This window comes from Etheostoma spectabile, chromosome 24 (genome assembly GCF_008692095.1).
Source record: "Etheostoma spectabile isolate EspeVRDwgs_2016 chromosome 24, UIUC_Espe_1.0, whole genome shotgun sequence".
NCBI lineage: Eukaryota > Metazoa > Chordata > Actinopteri > Perciformes > Percidae > Etheostoma > Etheostoma spectabile.
The window spans coordinates 7,877,603-7,899,213 of NC_045756.1; the positions used below are offsets into that span (position 1 = coordinate 7,877,603).

General features: G+C 43.6%; 1 protein-coding gene and 1 long non-coding RNA gene across 13 annotated transcripts in view; one reads left to right on the top strand and one right to left on the bottom strand.

Annotated features, from left to right (window-relative positions):
- The window catches only part of LOC116674079 (uncharacterized), an 18,070-nt gene extending 9,568 nt beyond the window's left edge, over positions 1-8,502 (bottom strand). The window contains exon 1 of the long non-coding RNA XR_004327953.1: positions 8,491-8,502. This is a non-coding gene — a long non-coding RNA (uncharacterized LOC116674079). The remainder of the gene's footprint in view (positions 1-8,490) is intronic.
- Positions 1-21,611, top strand: part of abi2b (abl-interactor 2b) — a 25,510-nt gene that overhangs the window by 3,624 nt on the left and 275 nt on the right. The window contains exons 2-10 of one of the 12 annotated variants that reach the window (XM_032506538.1): positions 3,975-4,142; positions 5,189-5,365; positions 6,762-6,779; positions 7,935-8,038; positions 10,449-10,595; positions 13,475-13,599; positions 15,490-15,654; positions 17,949-18,035; positions 20,986-21,171. In XM_032506538.1, coding sequence (XP_032362429.1) covers positions 3,975-4,142; positions 5,189-5,365; positions 6,762-6,779; positions 7,935-8,038; positions 10,449-10,595; positions 13,475-13,599; positions 15,490-15,654; positions 17,949-18,035; positions 20,986-21,171 — 1,177 coding nt within the window. The remainder of the gene's footprint in view (positions 1-3,974; positions 4,143-5,188; positions 5,366-6,761; positions 6,780-7,934; positions 8,039-10,448; positions 10,596-13,474; positions 13,600-15,489; positions 15,655-17,948; positions 18,036-20,985; positions 21,172-21,611) is intronic. The other 11 variants (XM_032506539.1, XM_032506542.1, XM_032506547.1 and 8 more) reach the window with 11 other exon arrangements.

Consider the following 21,611-nt stretch of genomic DNA (forward strand, 5'->3'; position numbering starts at 1 on the left):
CCTGCGTCCCTGTGTGATACAGGACGGTGAATATATAAAGCACGTATTGATGTCTCTAAAGCAAGTACTGTTGTAGTACGGAGTATCCATATACACTGGTGCTGATATCAAAGCTTTTAAGAGTCTGGATGCTACCAGGTCTTCATAGCTGGGTTACAGGTACGCAATGCTACGCTACCCATACTGGCAAAGATAAGACATCAGTCTAGGGTTTCTTTTGTATTAGCATATAATCTTTACTTAAGTAAAAATGCATGTGACCCGTAGCCTATATTTTTAGAGGACATGGTCGGCCTTGGCTACCCACATAGCGTTGGTCACGGGGGGGGCAATACAACCTTCTAATGGAGCCTGGATTCATCTCGGCTCTGGGAAGTGCCGTCATTAATTATCTATCACATGTCACATTTCATACAGTTTGTGTTTGACCTTATACATTATTTCTGTTCACCCAAGCTTTTAATTTGATAAACACATTTCCATTTAACAATTGGGAGTAGAGACTATCCTGTTTTGCTTCCCGATTCCGATACCAATGTGTCATATATTTTATGTTTCTCAGACATAAAATACAACCTTCTGTGGCTAGCAGGTTGCTGGTCCCCTCCTTCCAGAAACGATATCCCCCAAGATCAACAAAAAGTCTCTCTCTCTCTGCCCCGCAGGTAGCAGCTACTCTCATGACTTCTGCCACATGAACCGGTTTGTCTTCATGCTCTAAGCAAATGCTGCACCCTCCACGCCTTTAAAGGATGCTGTTCACATGCAGGCTGGGTTTGATGATTTGTTGGATTGGATTGCAAATGGCTCTTGCATCACAAGCCCATGCACATAGAAGGGAATAGACGTACATAGATGCTGCTTGAAGCTTATTATTGTTAGGGCCGGGGATTGAATTCTGGACTTTTTAGGCACTGACCAAGTTTTGAAAAATGCCTCGTTATTCAATACCCAATTTTAATTCCTAAGGAGTAAATGTCAATTGCTCAGTGAGCCAATCAGCACGCAGGATGGTTCTACCAAGCTGTAATAATTTTTGTGATTGGCTGTCTAACCTAGAGCCCGGCCGATAAAGGATTTTTTAAAGGCCAATACAGATATTTGGTGGTTTAAAAATCTGATATATATCGGCCCATATATATTTTAAGGCCGATATTAATACAAATATTTGGTGGTTTAAAAAGCTGATGTGTAAGCCGATATATATTTTTTTAAGAAATCCAGAAATGCATAACAAAACACAGATTCCCCTAACACAAGTTATTTATGAGTTGTCACTAAAATAACACGATGATGTAGTTTAAAAATAAACTTGTCACAACAAAACATTCAAATATATTAAAGTTCTGAAGATATGAAACTTAGTGCCCTCTGGTGGACTTTCCAATGGCTACACTCATAACATGGTGGAAGGGTGTTTTGCCCGTTTTATTTATTTTTTAAATATTGATTTATCAGCCATTATAAAGCCGATATAGATTGGGTTCACGCAGTAGGAGCTGGACAATAAATACAAAGATATTTCTGGAACCGTCATGTGCAGAAAAAAATCTTTAACACAAAAGGGACAATTTCAAGCGGTCCCCCTTAACGTCTCACGGGAGGCTTTGGAATTTGGTTTCCCGTAATTCGAACCATGTTGGACATGTTGTCAATATCTTAGGATGCAACAGAACACAAAAATCTATAGGAAGTCCTGGATTTTTTTGTGGGGCGGAGGTGTCCTGACAGTCGCAATTTAAATTAAAAAGAGGAGAATAAAGTCAGTCGGTCACTCAATATCCAATCGCAACCCAAAAAAGCTGCTGGGGCCCAGACTGGGCTGTAATCAATCTGCTGCCATGCTATGCACACCGGAGGAAGGGCATTCTGGTTTGGAAACAGATAATGACCCGTTTTGTTTCAGGGCTGCAACCCTCATCCATTACTCTGCCGAGGATTTTCCCAGATTTATCGATTTAAAATGTCAGAAAATATTGATTTGAAAATAGTTGATTTGAAATGGCTCGTTTTGTCTTCCACCAGTCCCAAACCCAAAGATAATCAGTTGACTGTAACGTAAGACGAGTCCAACGTCCTCACATTTTGAGAAGCAGGAAGCATCAAATGTTTTGCTTGTAAAATGCCTCCAAAGATTCCTGGCCGTCATAGGCGTTGAGTTTTGGGGGGGGGGGATAGGTGCGCGTACCAATCAGATTTCTTCATGAGTCATTTTGTACGCACCACTTTTTTTTTTTTTTTTAATCCCGAGCTCAGTTTAGTTTAAAAAATAAGTTCAGATCAAACATAATTCTTGAGCGACAGATGCCAACAAATCCACAAAAACCTTTGTTTTTAACCCCCCCCCCCCCCCACAGGACAGGCCCAGGGTGATTCAGAGTGACACAGCCGCTCTGCGCTAGCTGCGTGCTTCTCTCTTCTTATTTATGGTTTGCAAGCATTTGTGTAGTGGAGATGACCGTGGAGTAGTCAGTATCCTGTTTAATTATTGCTCAAATCTAATGCTGAATTTAGGAATAGTTGCGATGATGACGATGATGATGATGATGGGGATTGCATGCTTTCACGTTTTCAGAATGCCTGATGTAGGTTGGATGGATACATATTGTTGTGAATTGAGAGCAGTCAGCTCATGATGTGCTGGTGCGTTCATCTGTGCGACACATGTTTTTGCTGTTTCCATCTTGGTGAAATTTGTAGTGCAGAACTTGAAGAAGTTGTGTGTAGATATGGTTGATTGGTCAAGATATGGGAAATGAATCAAAATATTAGCAAACATTAGCTCCTCTGAGTCTGATGTCACGTGATGTCAAATTCAATTTAAATCTGCAAAAGTGCTTGTTTTGCCTCTGACAGGCTCAGATTAGACATTATGGGAAGGATTTTTAAGGATGTCAACCTTTCTAAGAACCTTTTTTCAAGCATAAAAACATTTGTGCAATTTTGTTTGCTAAAGCCACCAGACTCCATGTAAATAAAAAGTAATTTTAGCATAGTAAAATACACCCCATTCAAAGTCGAAAGAAACAAAATAAAACTTTTAAAAGCTGTTTTGGGGCGTCTTTCCACTTTTCCAACAATTGCAACTGTAGTCTTGGTTGAAATAAAACACATAGTTTACAGATTTACATGTGAAAATATGTCTGCTCGATACACGTTAAAAGTGCTGATTATTTGAACGGAGTCTGGTGGGTTTGGCGATTTACAAAGCAGTTTGTTCCCATCAGTCACTTACACTCAAAAATAGAAAAAAAGTGTCCAGGTTAGAAGCAAAAAACATTTGGCGATTCATTGATAATAGTAAATAGATATACTGTACATTTACTTATACATTCAGGGTCAGTAAAGAACCCAGTTTCCCAGCAGAAACATTAGCGGATCCATCTGCCCTTTGATGCTCTTGTTGAGGTGCCCACGCAGCCTCAGAAGCCTTCTTTAACACTGGCTGCAGCTCTTTTACTGGCTGCTCTCTCCCCACTTTTTTTTTTTTTTTTTTACTTAAAATATACTGAAACCTTTGATGCAGCAGTTTCCCTCCATCCTGCTGGTGTTTTAAATTTTTCAGATGCATAACTGGATCTGGTCCAGGATTGTTAATTTTCGGATCCATAAGATATTTTAGAATTAAAAATAACGAGAAATACAGCATGCAGTAGAAATCAGCAGGAATACAATGTTTTCCCTAGTTTTGTGAAAGACTTAGGTGCATCTGTCCTTTAGAAAATGTTGGGATATTTCACACAAAAATGCAATTTCCCCACACATTTTGTGTCTCCTTGTGGGTTTTTGCGTATGTTGTATTTTTTATTTCAGGGTCGTTTTGGGTCTTTGTTGTCATTTGACGTCCCTTTTTGGAGTTTTTTTTTTTTTTTTTTACCCTCATTGCTCTTCGACAGTCTTCTTCCTTTGCAAATTCTAAAATTGAAATGTGTCTAATGTCCCTCTTCTATGTTCTTCTTTTCTCACTCATTCAGTCTCCAGATAAGCAGAGGGCGCTGGAGGAGACCAAGAACTACACCACCCAGTCTCTTGCCAGCGTCGCTTACCTGATCAACACACTCGCCAACAATGTCCTCCAGATGCTGGACATCCAGGCCTCGCAGCTCCGCCGCATGGAGTCCTCCATCAACCACATCTCACAGGTTACCAAAAATTACCCAAATTTGGCAAGATTAATGACTACTCCCCCTTTTAGATTAGATCACAGACAGCTGGGGCTGGGTACCACATTCAATACTTTTTTTTCAATTGTTTTTTAGGGCTTTTCCCTTTTTATTATGAAGTGACAGTGGATAGACATGAAAGGGTGAGAGAGATTGGGGGATGACATGCAGCAAAGGGCAATAGGTCGGACTCAAACCTGCGCCGTTGCATGACTCAGCCAGCATGGGGCAAATGCCCTTACTGGGGGGGGCTAGAGGCCGCCCCGATTCAATACTTTTTAGGCACAGGCTGAGATGCCTCTAAAGTATCGAGTATCGGAAAATGCCTTGTCATTAGCATAGAGCTGGGCAATATATTGATATCATGATATGAGACTAGATATTGTCTTAGATTTTAGATATCATAATATCGTAATATGGCATAAATGTTGTCTGTTTTTAAATGCTGCATTACAGTAAAGTGATGTCATTTTCTGATCTTACCAGACTGTTCTATTATTGGCCTTTACCCATTTAGTTGTATCACATTACTGATGTTGTGAAAAGCACCAATAGTCAACACTACAATATTGTTGCGGTATCGAAATTGAGGTATTTCGTCTAAAATATTGGGATATACAGTATTTATTGATATATATCGCCCAGCTCTAACGCAGCATGCTTCAACTGAGATCTGATAACGTCTGTGATTGGCTGCCTAACGTGACACATCGTAGAGACACGCAGGAAAAACTCTGCGTTGTACAGAGACAGCTCACGCAGTAGGAGCTGAAAATTAAATTAAATGAAAAGATTTGTGTAATTTTGCAATGCTTTTCTTTTTGTTTTTCTTTTGTTTAGGAACTGATATCAAAGTCAAGGCATAGGTATCGGTACCAGTATCAAAAATATTGTGAACAATATCCAGCCCTAGTGACAGATAAAATGAAGCACCTCTACAACACATAAAAATAGCAGGTTTTTTCAAGTTGGAATTAAGCCAAAGACTGAAATTAAACAAACTCTCCTGCCCTCTACGTCCTCAGACGGTGGACATCCACAAAGAGAAGGTAGCCCGGCGGGAGATCGGCATCCTCACCACCAACAAGAACACGTCTCGCACACACAAGATCATCGCCCCAGCCAATCCCGAGAGGCCTGTGCGCTACATCCGCAAGCCCATCGACTACAGCATGCTAGACGACATGGGCCATGGAGTCAAGGTAGCCATTTGTTCTTTTCCCCCTTTAATTCTGTCGATGAGACTAAATTGTGTGGATAAATCACTGCTGTAAACGTTAAGGTCTTAATTAAAGCCCTCTAGTAATGGTACTTAGAGTGAAACAAAAGGAAAACACTAGCAATTTATAAAAGTTAATATAATTCTCAGTCTTTTGAGAAAAAAAAAAGGTTTCATGTTGCTCTAGAGCAGCGGCTTTCTATTTCGAAATAATTATAGGAAGGAAAAAACAAAATCTGGAAATTTAGACCCAAATCCGTAAGATTAAATGTCTGGCATTGAGTAATGAAAGTCTCCCATCTCAAGGGGCGGAACCAAGCATGCATTTTGAAAATTTCCCTGCATGCAATTGGATAACACTACGACCAATCACATCAACACACGGGGTGAAGTATCCAGAGGCCCGTATGCTTAGCTACCATCGGTAGATTAGACTGTCCTCATCTGTTCAGCTCGCCTCTAGCCCCGCCTATATCAGATACACCAATGTTATTGGTCCAGCTCGCCTCTGGCCCCGCCTATATCAGATACACCAATGTGATTGGTGCAGCTCGGCAGCAACATAATCAAATTATAGAACCATATAGGAGACTTTCTGGTCTCCATCACCTAATTAATACTAAAGACGCACTGGCCGCACCACCCAGAGCTACGGGAGAAGCTGGAGAGGCGGAGCTTTCTCCCCACCCAATTACGCAAGTAAAGAAATGCTTGATCAAGGGTCCGACCCGGCCGTGGGGCGAATTCGGGCTTGGGCAGAGAATCTAAACCCTAATCAACATTACTTCGAGCATATACATCAGCTTGTAGCGGGGGGGGGGGGGGGGGGGGGGGGGGGGGGAAAGCTGATCGTGACACACCTAATTTGAATATTCCCTATTTTGTCAGATGTTAAAAACAAATGTCTGCAAGTTGTCGTTGTGTCGGTTAATCACTGCAGGACGTCTCATGAAAAAGGACTTTTAGAGGTCAATCAATCACTATTGGGTTTCAGTGGCAAGTAATGAAAGTAAAAATCAATGACTCGTCTGGAAACCGTCACCTAGGACATACATCCGGCTAAATATACCTCACAGATTCCTGTGCAATGATGTTTTTATCTAATAAAATGGTGAAAGAGGCTAGTTTCCTGCTGACTTTCTGAACAAGGACAAGCCTTTGTTTGTTTTTTTTCTCCAGAAAAATCCAATCCTTAGCCTCAACCTTACAAAGACCTCAAAGAACAAAGTCCTCTGATTTTAACACTGGGTCTACTGTTGTCTGAATTTGGATGTTCCACATGCATGAATAATTGTTTTCTCCCTCACACGCTAATTCTCTGATTTCTTCTTCTTCTCTCTCTTTCTGCTTGCCCTATTTTGTCTTTATATCAACCGTAGTGGTTGCAAAGGTTTAAGGTAAGACTTTCAAAGTAAGAGCCTCAAACAAGAGTATTTTTTTGTGATTTTATTTATTTTTATTTGTAAAGGTTTTTCATTTTGAATTGCTGTTTTTTGTTTTTCTTTCTTTATAGTTTTATACTCTTTATTGATCCCCAATGGGGAAAATACAATTACACAGGCCTACATTGTTAAGAGTTTGTTTACTATTAAAGGTAAGACATTTTGGCAAATGCGCTTATTGCTTTCTTGTGGTGAGTGGATTGATACCACTCTCATTTCTGTCAATATGGCGCTAGAGGCGCTTAGCTTAGCATGAAGACTGCCGGATTTGTCAACAGGTCTAAACTAAATCCACCCACTAGCACCTCTAAAGCCCACTATTACGATGTTGTATCTGGTTTGTTTTAATCCATGCAGCTAAGTGTGAAAATGCCATTGTACATGTACAAAGAAATTGAAAGCACTCTTTTCAGTGCAAAACATCATGAAACTTTGTCTGTTCACACTGAAAATGCTGTCACCTTTCCAACACACACACAGTACATGGCACTATCTTTGTGGGGACCCGTCATAAAATGCATTCCTAGCCCCTTACGCTAACCACCACAACGAAATGCCTAACCTTTACCCTCACCCTAATCTAATTCTAATTCTAACCCTAATCCTAAAACCAAGTCTTAACCCTCAAACAGCCTTTTAAAGTTGTGGGGTCCAGATTTTTGGCCAAACAAAGCTGTTGGGACTCCACAAGTATACTGTATTCTCGGTTTCTGGACACACACACCACATCCAAACATGTAATATATATGACGCATACCACACAAACAAGACCTTCCCTGTACGATTCATCCTTAAACTCACAACTGAAGTGGCATCAAGTTCAGTTATGGTTATGGAGGTGCTAGTAGGTGGATTTTTTTCTCTTTTTTTGCCTTTGGACCGAGCCCTAAGCTGTTTCTAATCATTATGCTAACACCTGCTTCATTCTGAGCAGACAGTTCTGAGACTCCTCCATCGTCTCATTTAACTTGCTGCGAAAGTGAATAAATATAATTCTCCAAAAAAGTTCCTTAAAGACAGGCTTATGTTGCAGAAGGTTTTAATTGTTCTGTTTCTGAAGTCCTTTTGGGTGAACCGACAGATTCCCACAACCATGTTCTCCTCCCGTAGGCCAGCGCCCAGAACATGAAGGCCGGAGGCGGTGGACTCCCTCGCACAAACCCCCCCACACAGAAGCCCCCCAGCCCGCCCATGTCGGGGAAAGGGACCCTTGGGTATGTTAACGTGTTTCAGAGCGACCTACGGAGTTATGTACGTCAGAGGCTGAATGTAGCTGTGCTTTTTGTGGTTTTGGGAACGTAAACCCCGAGCCGACCAGATGGGCCTGGTTGCTCCCTGTTTCATCACCCCCCCCTTACCTCCTTGTTTCATTAGTGTCCTCGGGGTGGTTCAGAACACACTTCAGAGCCAGGGCTCTTTACAGTGGTATTCCTCGCTTTGTTTTTTTCATCTGTGCTGCGGAGACAGAGTCGGCAGTATCCTTCTTCCTAATTTGGTCTCCCTGAAATTCGGCTCTGTTACGGTTTCTTCTTGCACGTGAACAGAATGTATACACATGCATAAAGGACGATTTACAGTCAACGCATCCAAGCTCGCGTGTGCCAACGTGACGTCAAAGTAACGTAGATCTCCGGAGGATTTTGAGTGCGCGCCCGGTGCGCATCACTCTGTTTTTCAGCGGGACGCCACAAAGCGGAAGCCTGAAGGAGCTCGAGGGTAACCGGTTACCAGGACTCTGAGTGACTGCACGTCCCTCACTGGGTTAAGATGACTTCTTCTACGGTGAATGAAAGTCACCAAGTGCCAATGCTGCTGCCGGTTCTGTCGTCGTTTACCTTTTTCTTCTAGTTCGTAGAAATAGCAAAGTCGGTAGCCTTTCCTCAGTAGAGTAGAAACGGTTCCGGCGCTCCCATGACGTCACACTGGGGCTCGGCTCCGGCGAGTATACTGCACGTTTTAAGGTAAAAAAAAACAACAACTTCAATTTCCAATGCTCGCCTCTTTAAACGGGATAAATTAAACATTAAACAAGGAAAAAATGGTTATGATTTCAAGACCCAGTAAGGAAGAAGATTTAAAAAGACGAGCAAGCTGTGCTAGTCTCAAATTTGTCTATGCTGTCTCTAATATCAGCAATAGCAAGCAATGGTTTTTTCCTCACCGGTTTGAAATATAGACATCCTTGTGCATTTTCCTTGTGTATCACGACATACACGTGATTCCGTTGAAAGACTAGAAATGATCATTGATTACTGCCCAGCCCTCGTTAAAACAGTTAATGCTGTTCTCCCACCGTGTCTCCAAGTGCTCGTGATCCCAGAGATGAATGTTTTTCATTTCTGTGTCTCTGACTGTTGAAGGTGTCTCTTATCCCACAGGGTCTCTGCTAGTGCCGCACGTAGTGTGTGTTTGTGTTGTCCCGCGGGACTTTCCTGGGTTCAAGTGCTGTCTGTCTGTCTGTCTGTCTGTCTGTCTCTTGAGTTTGTGAGTGCCTGAGTGTGTCCACCCATGCGTGTCGGTCTCTGTGTTTGTGTGTGTGTGTGTGTGTGTGTCTGTCCCTTGAAGACACATGCCGATCAACCACAGCTCTGACGTGGCCCGTTGCTGCGAGCCGACATCTTACTTTTAATTTGTCTCCTGTTCCTCAAGTTTCTTCAGATTTATGTTCAGTTGTGTGTTTTGTTTGTGACCCCAGCCCGCCCACCCCTGGCTGCCCCATATTCCTCATAGCGACGTATTGTCATAGCAACAGTGCTCAGAGATGGTTCACCCCCGCTGTGTGAGCTGGGAAATTCACATGCCACAACATCTTTTCAGGCCCAGATCCAAAAATCTCAGGGTTGTTATTTTTTCTCTTCCCCCCCGCCTCCCCCCTTTCTTTTTTTTTAAACAGAGGACATCATCAGCGTAGCACCGCTGTCGGGGTTTGGAACCACTTTCTGTGTTTCTATGTAATGAATTTTCTGGTTTTTAGTTGAGAACATGTAGGCGTGAGTTCACAGTCATGCTCAGCGACACTTTGGCACAACAGATGGGAATTTAATTCAAACCAAAACTTACTCTGATGTATTTCTTCCCGACTCTAGGCCCCATGAAAAGATTTCAGCATCACAAAGCTTTTGTTGTCTTGTTTTCAGTGCAAAATGCACCCAAATGCCCAAAGAACTGTGTTAGTAACTGTTTGGCAAAGGACTCATAACACAGTAATCGGTGCTCTTTTTCAAATTCTTTAAAGGACAATTCCGGCGCAAAATGAACCTATGGTTACTAACACATGGGCATTTTGTTTTAATTTTTACATTTAGGAAGCCAGTTTAGTCCCTTCAGAGCCATCTAAATGTTTTTGCCAGTTAGATGAAAAACCAAGCACACAGTGTACATCTTTTGGAAGTGTAGTTTTTTCAGTCCTCCGCCCGTGACTCCGCCCCCTGCTCTGCCTGTGGATTCTCATCAGCCAATCCCAAGTGTTCACCTGTCATAGCCCATTTTTTAAGTTTGCACTTGTTTGTTTCTTGCTCTCCTCCTCCTCCTCCCCCCTCCCCTACACTTCTCTGTTGATGCCCTCCCCTCTCCACCCCCCCCACCCCCTCCCCCTCGACTCCTGTCCTCCTGACCCTCTCTCAGGCGCCACTCCCCCTATAGGACGCTCGAGCCGGTGCGTCCGCCCGTTGTCCCTAACGACTACGTCTCGAGCCCGACGCGCAACATGGCGCAGCCCCAGCAGAGCCCTACACGCACTGCATCCGTTAATCAGAGGAACCGCACGTACAGGTACCCCCTCTTCCCCCCTTCCCAGCATGCCTCTCTACACTTCTTAAACACGCTCCCCTTTTTCCTCTACCTCCTGCCCACCCTCTCTTCTTCTCCTCTCACACTCTTAAAATGCGAGCCAGCTCCTGTGAACATACCTTTCCCTTTCCCCTCTGAAATGACTCATCGTGGAAATCCCTTTTACTCCCTTCTCCTTTCACTTTTTTATTTTTCACTTCCACCTAGAGGTTGACCCAACGTTAACCTTTTTGTACAGCACTTCCTGCTCCCAGTGAATGTACCATATTGGTTTATTTTGGAAATCCCTCGCCTGTGTGCTCTCCCTCCTCGCCCCTCAAAGAAGGACAAAGAAATGAGGACGAGGTAGAGATTCAGAGCTGTATTTTTAGCATGGCTAGACACAGGTTCCTATGGAAATAGTCATTCAATGGCAGCGTCGCCCCCGCAGTCCTGTCAACCCGATGTCAGCTCACCACCCCCTCCCCCCAAGATGACAATCTTTCATCCCAAACACAAGAGATATTCCCAGATTCCCCCCGTCTGCCGTGAGAGAAGTAAAACGCCTAAGGGTTGGGGGGGAAACGGTATTAAATGTTTCATCATTCTGCCTAATCTGTTGGTCAAATTAAAAAATATATATATTTCTGGTCCAGAAATAGATAACTTTCCCCGACTCTCCTCTCAACACGAGTCTTTATCTCCACCGCTCCATCCACAGCTCATTTTTACTTCATCTCTCAGCAATGCGCTTTTTTTTTTCCTCTTTTCTGTTGTACAAAAAAGTCTGCCCCCACGTGTCTTGACGCTTCCTGCTTTTTTTTACTGCGTGTCATATCTTTGTTTATGTCTTGTGTCGCTACTGCGTCACCTGTGTCGTGTGTCCTTATAAAAGGCTTCCAGCTGCTATTTATTTTTTTATCACTGTGACATAGTCATTTCAAAGGCAAAACCGCTCGCACTATAACATCAAATTCTCTTGAAGATGCCACGTTAATAATGGGAGTCATTGAGAAAGAGAACTTGAACACGCCGAGCACAGCTGACCAGGTTGTTCCTGGCCGGTTGCAGAAAGATGAATGTTTTAAGGCAGGGGTCCTCAAACGTATCCCTCAAAGGTCTGCATCTCAATTTCTTTTTTTTTTTTGAAGGTGAAGGGTACGCAACAAGTAGCAATAAAAATAAATAAAAATAGAATTATTCTCTCCAGAGACCCCCCTACAGGTTTCTCTATAGAGCCCCCCCTCTACAGGTTTCTCTATATAGCCCCCCCCCTACATATTCTCTATAGTGCTCCCCCTACAGATTTCTCTATAGAGCGTCCTCTACATGTTTCTCTATAGAGCGTCCCCTCTACAGATTTCTCTATAGAGCCCCCCTACAGGTTTCTCTATAGTGCTCCCCCTACAGATTTCTCTATAGAGCGTCCCCTACGTTCTCTATAGAGCGTCCCCTACAGGTTTCTCTATAGAGCCCCCTCCTACAGATTTCTCTATAGAGCCCCCCCTAACGTTTTCTCTACAGAGCCGCCCCCCAACAGGTTTTCTCTATAGAGCCGCCCCCCTTCAGGTTTCTCTATAGAGCCCCCTCCTACAGATTTCTCTATAGAGCGTCTCCTACAGGTTTCTCTATAGTGGTCCCCCTACAGGTTTCTCTATAGTGCTCCCCCTACAGATTTCTCTATAGAGCGTCCCCTCTACAGATTTCTCTATAGAGTCCCCCTACAGGTTTCTCTATAGTGCTCCCCCTACAGATTTCTCTATGAGCGTCCCCACAGGTTCTCTAAACCCCCTCCTACGTTTCTCTATAGAGCCCCCCCCCTACAGATTTCTCTATAGGCCCCCCCCTGCAGGTTTTCCTATGAGCCCCCTCCCCCACAGGTTTCTCTATGTGCTCCCCCCCTACAGGTTTCTGCTAGAAAGCCCCCCCTACAGTAGTCTCCTGCTCCGTCTCCGTCCAGAAGACTTCCTGAGTGTAGTTCCTGTGGCGCCATACTTCCTGGAACTGTTTGGTCAAGAAGGGGCGCGAAGTGAAGATTTGATTGCATTTTTCTAGGTGTGACATTTGCCAGGGCCATGTTCACCGCCGACAAAACGTAGCAACCCGTTTTTTTTTAACACTTGTGTTGTCTTCCTGTCGACCATGATGCAACTTTTGGGTTTTCTGGGTCAAAATTTGAGTTGTTCTTTTTTCGAAATGTCACTTTTCCCGGCCTTTCTTGTAGTTTCCCCCCCATATTTTTTGTCACTTTTTACGATGTTTTTGTAGATCTTTTTCTGTACTTTTACTGCATAAAACTGAGAATACTGCTGTACTTTTACTGCATGAATAAGTTTTAGTAGATTTTTTTGCAGCGTTTCTGAAGCTATTTCCACAATCTTTGACACTTTTTTCAATACACAAATACTTTAACATTTAATAAAACACACAAATTCAATGAAAGTAGTAAACTGAGCCTTTACTTTACTTGTGAAGACCGTTGTATAGAACCATCCACTTTCTTTTTTTGCCAATTTGATTGAAAGAAAACCCAAATGTGTGATAGAGAAACTTGTTGAAAAGGGGTTAAATTTGACCCGAGGACAACAGGAGGGTTAAACTGACTCGGGGGTGCGTTGAACACTGTGTTGCGTGCGCAAGCGCTCTGCCTTTTTATATGAGTTTACAGACTCGTCTCTGCTGATTGGGTGTCACTTGGGACACAGTCAAAAAAACGAGAGACACGCCCACCAAACCAGAAAAAAACAGAACTCGGTGTCTTTTCACACCGTTTTGAGATTGAACGTGCCTCAGAAGTGTGTGTGACGGAGTGTGTTTGTTTGGCCGTTTGTGGTGTGACGTGTGTGCTGCCCTACTCAACCCCCACCCCCCTCCCCCATCAGCAGTGGGAGCAGCGGAGGCAGCCATCCCAGCAGCAGTCGCAGCAGCAGCCGAGAGAACAGCGGCAGTGGCAGCGTGGGCGTGCCCATCGCCGTGCCAACCCCAGCCCCACCCACCGCCTTCCCAGGTAACACCCGCTTCCTGTTTCTTCTCTGAGCTTGTGTGTGTGTGTGTGTGTGTGTGTGTGTGTGTGTGTGTGTGTGTGTGTGTGTGTGTGTGTGTGTGTGTGTGTGTGTGTGTGTGTGTGTGTGTGTGTGTGTGTGTGTGTGTGTGTGTGTGTGTGTGTGTGTGTGTGTGTGTGTGTAAAACTAACTTGAATTAAAGTAAGATGAGGATGTTGGAGGAGCCCGGGATCTACAGGAATCCTTTCCTCCCTTTCTTAGTCTGATCTTGTCTTGAACTCCCTCAACTATCTTTTCTCTCCTCCCTTTATCTTTTACCTCTTCAATCCCTTCGGTTTAGCCCCTGTCCCCTCCAACTCGGCTCAATCTCCCCCCAACACTGCCACCACCCCCGGAGCCGCTACCACTGCACTAGATGGCCCCCCACAGGTCCCAAACCCCCCTATAGAGATCCCGCCTGTACCCCCACCCCCTCCCCAGCTCCCTGCCTCTGCGGCCCCCACTGGCACGGGCCCCGCTGCTTACGGCAACCCTGCACAAGGTGAGTGTAACCCTGGTGGGAGAAGCTCACCCGCTCCCCTGCACGCCCTCCATCCCGCCTCCCCCTGACATGCATCCTCCTGCTTGAAAGACCCAGATGTGTTCATCGAGAGGCATCTCTCTGGATATTCAGTGGTATTGTCTGACCGCTTGCTCTGACTAGTGACGCCTCAGAAATGGAAGAAGTTCGGAAATGGCCATAACAACGCCGTCAAATCCCAATTGTAAAATCAGGGGATAAACCTCAAACTTCGATCCGAACTTTCAAGTAAATGAGCTACCAAGAAAGAAGTGGCAAGAGCACTTCTGGTATCCTTTTAACCACCTGCGCTCATGGAAGGAAATACAATTCACAAAAAGGAAGATTTAGGGCCAAAAGTCATAAAAAATCCACTCCAGGCACTCAAGGTTGGTTACAAGAAGTGATAAAAAGGCCTTTAATTTATAGGGTATTGTATTTTTATACATTTTATTTATCAGAACCTTAATATATTTTGATGCTCCTCTGTTCTGTTACAATACAGTAAAACAAGTTATTATATTATTTTAGCGAGAAGTCATAAATAACTACAAATAACTAATATTAGGGAAATCTGTTTTGTAACGGTTTCTGGATTTGAAAAAAATATACAAATCGGACGATATATTGGATTTTTAAATAACCAAATATTAAAAATCCTTTATCGGTCAGGCTCTATGAAAAATACACCAACACGTGTCTGCTTCCATCCTGAGGAAGACTCAAGCCGACACGCGTTGGTGTATTTTGGATGCCTTGCCCTATGAGGTAAATAAATGATCGTTCTAACTCAAGTGAACTTTGTTTGGCGCAAACGAGGATAAAGAACTATTAAAAATCAGATGGGTCTGGTCAGTGCATCATATTTGAGTCCTTTTTTAAGTGCTCAAAAACAACTTTGAAAGCCATTGTAGAGCTCTTGACTCATCAGAACCTCCAGTATGTGTGGAGTATCAGCAGTCGGCCCGGTGTGGCCCTTCGGCCGCCTACCTCACATTGTCTGCTGCTGCTCTCCATACCTCACGGCATCTCATCAGCCACCCGTGTCTGTGTTGATGCTTATGATGTTTTCTAATGTAAAATGCATGAGCTGTGTGGTGAAATGCTTGAACGTTGAACTCTTCATTCATGTGTATTTCTTCTGGCTTTTTGTTGTTGTGTGGCTGAGTATTGTACTGTAACTTGTCAATGGGCAGTGCTGCTGTTGCAGAGTAGCAAATGGATGAATGATGAATTAAAGACATTTTAAAAACCCATTTCTCATTCATTTCTCCTCATAAAAACAACCTGATTGTGCTGATAGTTTGGTTGACCCCGTGGTGTTGTCTCCTCTCAGGCGCTCCTCAGTTCTACAGCATGAACCGCCCGGTGCAGCCGCTCCAAAACTCGCAGGTGGGAGGCTCGCTGCCGTACCGCCGACCCGCGTCTGTCACCGGTCAGCCCAACATGGCCCACAACCAGACCCAGCTCAACGGGGGACCACACTTTGCCCAGAACCCAGGTACTGCTTACGTGTGTGTGCGCATGTGTGTGTGCGCACGCACAAGAAGAGACAATTACTATTTTAATTTATGTCCATGAAACCTTTCAGTAGAAGTTCTAAAACCTTAAACTTTTTAACCATAGTACTTTTCTGTGTATTTTCCCCCAGCTGTCTTGTCAAATAAAGGTGGAAAAGCCCAAAAAATAATCTTATAAAAAATAAAATAAAGACAAGCTTAGAATGAACAGTGAACATGTGAGTAGCCTAAACAAAAAGCTAGGAGGAAGAAAACGTAGAAAGGAGATCATCATCATCATCATCAATTGAGTAAAGCCTGATCGAATTGTGGATATTTCTTCAACACAGGATGCCCAACAGTTTTTAAACTTCAAACTATCGACCGATATGAGGGTTTATAATGGCCGAGAAATAATAATAAAAATGAACTAAACACCTACAACCATGTTATGAGTGTTGGTGTTTGTCCACCAGAGGGCGCTCTACAAGGTCCCTGTTTTTTATTCAAAGGACTTCAAATTTCATATCTTAAAGTTTACTTTATTTATCAGAACCTTAATATATTTTGATGTTCCTCTGTTTTGTTAAAACAAATTATCATATTATTTTAGTGAGAACTTATAAATTACTACAAATAACTAATGTTAGGGAAATCTGTTTTTTAAATGTATATCAGCCGATAGATCTTAATATTGGATTTTTAAATCACCAAATATTGTATCTATCGGCCTTAAAAAACTGTTATCTGCTTTAAATCTTGCTCAAGTCTTACAGTAAAAATGAGAACCGATCTTCAACCTTGGGTACATCTGTCAACAAAAGCGCTTTCTCACTGGCTGTCAACATCAAACACATACTTCTTTACAACTCCGTAATGTTTGTGGTCTCAAACCCAGGTACAGGCTCTGTAACACCTTTTTCCTAAAGGCTTTAATTTGTTTCCAGTTGGTCTGCACCTGTTTGAAAAGATAGGAGACAGGAGAAAAGGTCTCCTGTGTCCTATCTTTAACATCCCAGAACCCGGTGATCTGTCTCTGACTTAACAACTCCCCTTCCCCTGGTCACCCGCTCTCTCTGTCCTCTGCTCTTCGATCTTTTGTCCTCCATTGGTCTCTCAAGCGGTCTGGTTTCACTATATGGTTTAGTCCATCAACATACAATTACACTTTGATCATTGATTCATTGTTTTAAGCCAATACCCGTTCTCTGGGTCCAGCTTGGGGTGCGAAGTATATCGACTCAATCGCAGTAAATCCAAAGGGCAATATGACTGTCAGCTGATATAAACCTTGTTTGTAGGAAAACTTCTTTCATTAGTTATGAATCTATTTTAATGCGTTTTTCCCATAACCTTTGTAATTTTACATGTTTAACAATATCGAAATTGCAGTATTCATAATCAATATCTCAGTAACACATTTTGTCAGTATCGTGCACCCCATTTTCTCCTTTTCTCTCTTTTTAGAACATTGTAAATGAAATATATTTTGGTTTTAGTTAGTGTGTAGGACGCTACTCTGCGCTCTGGGGCATTGTGACAGGCCGTTTGAACTCCTTTGTTTTCTTACCATTTATCAGTAAATCTTTTGACTTTCTTTTTTTTTTGATAAGTGGTGGTGGAAATTAATGCAGCTCTGACTCATGGGAGTCACATATCTCTGTATGGGAAAGAAAATAGGAAAGAAAAGATGGGAAAGAAAAATGAATAATTATGGATTTCTCAGGTCTGTTCTTTGCTGAAATCATTGTTGTGAACCTTGCATTAATATGCCTGTTCTTTAACTCTCTTCTAGGGCTGCACAATATATTGTTTTTAATCGTCATCGCGATACCAACTCCCGCAATAAACACTCCGCGAAAGGCTGCGACATATCGCGGAAGACACTCAAAGATGTTCTGTTAGTTGAAAGAATATATCAGAAGAAAAATGAATTGCACTTTATAATGTAACTGCCCATTCTTCTTTCAATAGCGCTTTTTATATTGAATTCAGTGTGCAATTTGTTCAATAAAAGAAAGTTGGAAATTATTTCCTTTTATTAGTTTTGAACCCAACGATCAATTTGTTGTGTTTTAGCAGAATACCAAAAGCAGCAGAACTAAGAACACTTAATATCTGGTTATTTATCGCATCTAATATCGTTATTGCAATATTCAATTCCGTTGTGTTGTCGTCATATCGTGCAGCCCTACTCTCTTCTGTGCTTTCCTTGAATGTTCTAAGCTCACTTTGTTCATGTCTTTGCTGTTTCTGTCTTCCTCCGCCTCTGTGCATTGATTCTGTTTGGTGATAGCCGGCCCACTCGCGCCCCCTCCCCCCTCCATGCAGATCACCCCTCAGCTGCCTCTGATGGGCTTTGTGGCCCGAGTTCAGGAGACTAGTAAGTGTTTTTTCTTAGCCCCTCACTCCCCCACCTGCATGACCGCCGTCTGTCCCCTCCCCAACAGTTAAGGCTCCGATATACGCTTTTTAACTACGCGGTCGATGGCTGCCGTGCGTGTCCTGTGTTTCTTTGGAGCGCAGGCTGTGCACGTCTGACTGGCTGGTCAGCAGCTGTTCAACACTCCAGCCAAGGAATAGCTTCCAGTGTCGGCCCTGATCTGCCCCTTTGGTGGATACACTTAATCCTCAAGTAGTCTCGCACAGAGCTTCCCAGGGGGGTCTGGCTGGTCCACACAGCATTCCTGGATGGGAGAAAAACATGCTCTGGTTTATTAGCATTTCTTTAAACCAATCAAAATCGTCTTGGGCGTTGGAGAGAGTGTTGCAGTGAAATATCCTCGGGAAGGAAGTTGTTTTGGTGAAACATGTGTACGTTCAGAAGTAGTTTTAGTCGTCAACAGAAAACTCCGATTGGACAGATAGTCTAGCTAGCTGTCTGGATTTACCCTGCAGAGATCTGGGGACCAGGTAACCATAGTCCTCAGATTGGACAGATAGTCTAGCTAGCTGTCTGGATTTACCCTGCAGAGATCTGAGGACCAGGTAACCATAGTCCTCAGATTGGACAGATAGTCTAGCTAGCTGTCAGGATTTACCCTGCAGAGATCTGAGGACCAGGTAACCATAGTCCTCAGATTGGACAGATAGTCTAGCTAGCTGTCTGGATTTACCCTGCAGAGATCTGAGGACCAGGTAACCATAGTCCTCAGATTGGACAGATAGTCTAGCTAGCTGTCTGGATTTACCCTGCAGAGATCTGAGGACCAGGTAACCATAGTCCTCAGAAATCAGCCAGAGGTTACAGCGCCAACACAGAGGAAGAGGACGTTGACAGGCATCTGGCTGGCGCTGGAAATAACACGCTGTCGATATAGACTAATCCTCCAGGTACACGCAAAGTACACAGGCAAGTATGTGAACCACAGCGTTCGCGTCTCAGTCTGCTTGCATTATTAAAAAGCTTGTATATCGGAGCCTTCAGTGTCAGTCATTCGTCCCCGTAGGTGGAAGATTTTCTTTTATTGAAGTTAACAAGTGATCAACCTCCAACATCAGCTCGGTCAGGGATCTGAAATGTCCCAGAGTGAGAGCTCTGGAGACAGTATGATCAGATTATTCTAAATTCTGCTTGACCGTTTTTTATCTGCCAAGTAGATTTTCTTTACAGTTGTCATATTGTTAGTGAGCGGGAGCCACTTCAAGTGTAGGATAGTGTGCCCATGAACACTGGCCCCGTGTCTTGAGCAAGTAAAACAAGATAGTTTTTAGGATTCTTTTTGAGGTACATGTTACAATAGTTGTGCATTTTGAAGCAGGGAGTTGTAATTGATTGATAAATGTAATCGCGATTGCGATTTTGTCTCCTGACGCTCACAGAAACAGAGTAATCTAGTATTTTGCACGTTTATTTTTATTTGGTCTCGTGGTCTGAACGAGAAAAAAAACAGGAAATTTCACAGTACACGTGTATTCACTGTTGATTTGTTGAAACTGTTTCACAATGTTTTTTACATTTTTCCCAAAAGCCGTGATTTCAATATTGACCAAAATGATCGAGCAGCCCTAGTTACAACAGAGTTAACTTAACGTTGACCACTTGTTAACACTACAAGAAAAAGTAATATACGAACAACAAAGCATGTTTGTTCCGGAGCATGATCTCGTTTCTGTGATTTTTTTTTTTTTTTTTTTTTTTTTTTTTTTTTTTTTGTGTTCGTGGGATTGCGCTGGAGAATCCCTTTAACCAAGTTGCCTACTTGTATTTCTTTTAAAAGCATGTTTAGTCACTGTGTGTACATCTTGTTCCTGTTTCAGTTTTCTGTGTTCGGTTGCTACAGGTGAAGTTCCACGGTGAATAGAATCCACCGTGCTGAGTATCCAGGGCTACATTTACATCGCTACGTTTTGGTTTTGAAGCCGAGTTTTGACCCAGAAGAGATTTTGGAGCACAGAGTTTTTATCTCCAGTAGAAAAACTAATCTCTGTTTAAAGTAACACACCCAAACCTCATATCTCATCACCATTCTGGTATACCTGGCATAAACAGGAGGCAGCGTGGAGACTCCACCTGCTCCTGGTAGTTGCCATGGTGAGGTTAGTGGTTTTAGTCTCAGAGAACCCGTGAGGTCTCCGTTTGCGGCCGTTGAGACTGAAACAATCCTGCAGAGTCATAATCCTAAAACGGGTCAGTGTTTCAAATGTCTCTGGTTGGGCGGGGGGGAGAAACACCAGAGCAGGGGGAATGAGAGGGAGAAACACCCAGAGCATGGGAAGAGAGGGAAACCAGAGCAGGAATGACAAGGGGAAACACCAGAGCAGGGGAAACACCAGAGCAAGGGAATGACAGGGAAAAACCGCCAGAGCAGGGGGAATGACAGGGGAAATGCCAGCAGAGGGGAATGAGAGGGGAATGAGAGGGAGAAACACCAGAGCAGGGAATAGAGGGAGAAACACCAGAGCAGGGGATGACAGGGGAAACCACCAAGCAGGGGAATGACAGGGGCACCAGAGCAGGGGGAATGGAGGGGAATGAGAGGGGAAAACAGAGCAGGAATGAGAGGGAGAAACACCAGAGCAGGGGGAATGAGAGGTGGAAACACCAGAGCAGGGGAATGATGAGGGGGGAACGCCAGAGCAGGTGGGAATGAGAGGGGAAACGCAGAGCAGTGGGAATGAGAGTGGAAACCCAGAGCAGGGTAATAGGGGTGGGACACGCAGCGATGTAAATGTAGTCTGAATGCATCCATGGACTCTTTCTCTTCCTCTCTCCAACGCCGGTCCTCCATGTTGTGTCCCCGACCAACGCTGTCGTCTTGTGCTCCTTTCTTTCTTTGCCTCTAAATGTTCCTTCTTCTTTTTCTCCCCGCCTGCCTGAAAACTATTTCTAGTCTCAGACGTGCCGCCTCCACCTCCGCCCGCCGAGGAGCCGGTGTTTGAGGAACCCACCCCTCCTCCTCCTCCGCCGGAGGACTACGAGGACGACGAGGATGAAGAAGAGTCGGCGGTGGTGGAGTACAGTGACCCGTACGCCGAGGAGGACCCGCCCTGGGCCCCGCGCACCTACATGGAGAAAGGTCCGCCACGAGTTCACTGTATAGGCACCAATCACCCTTGGCTTCAGCCGGCTCCTTTTTGGTTTAGCTACGGTGGCAAAGTGTGGGAAATAACTCTTTGATTTATGTTAACGGAAACAAAAGATTTCTCATCATAGATAGAATGCCTTTATTGTCATTGTATACAAGTGCAGTACCTATGCAACGAGATTAAAGCAACCCCTTTACAGTGTCAACTCAAAATACAAAATGTAAGTTGTGCAGAAGGAGGGAAAAAAGAGAGGGGGAATGTGGTGAGAGCAAATATGTACTGCACATAATACTGTAATGATATTAAATGGTTGAATATTAGATATTGCACAGAATTCCAGTGTCTTTTTAGGTATTGTATACTGTGTGCGTGTGGATGGATGGATAGATGGATGGATGGATAGATAGATAGATAGATAGATAGATAGATA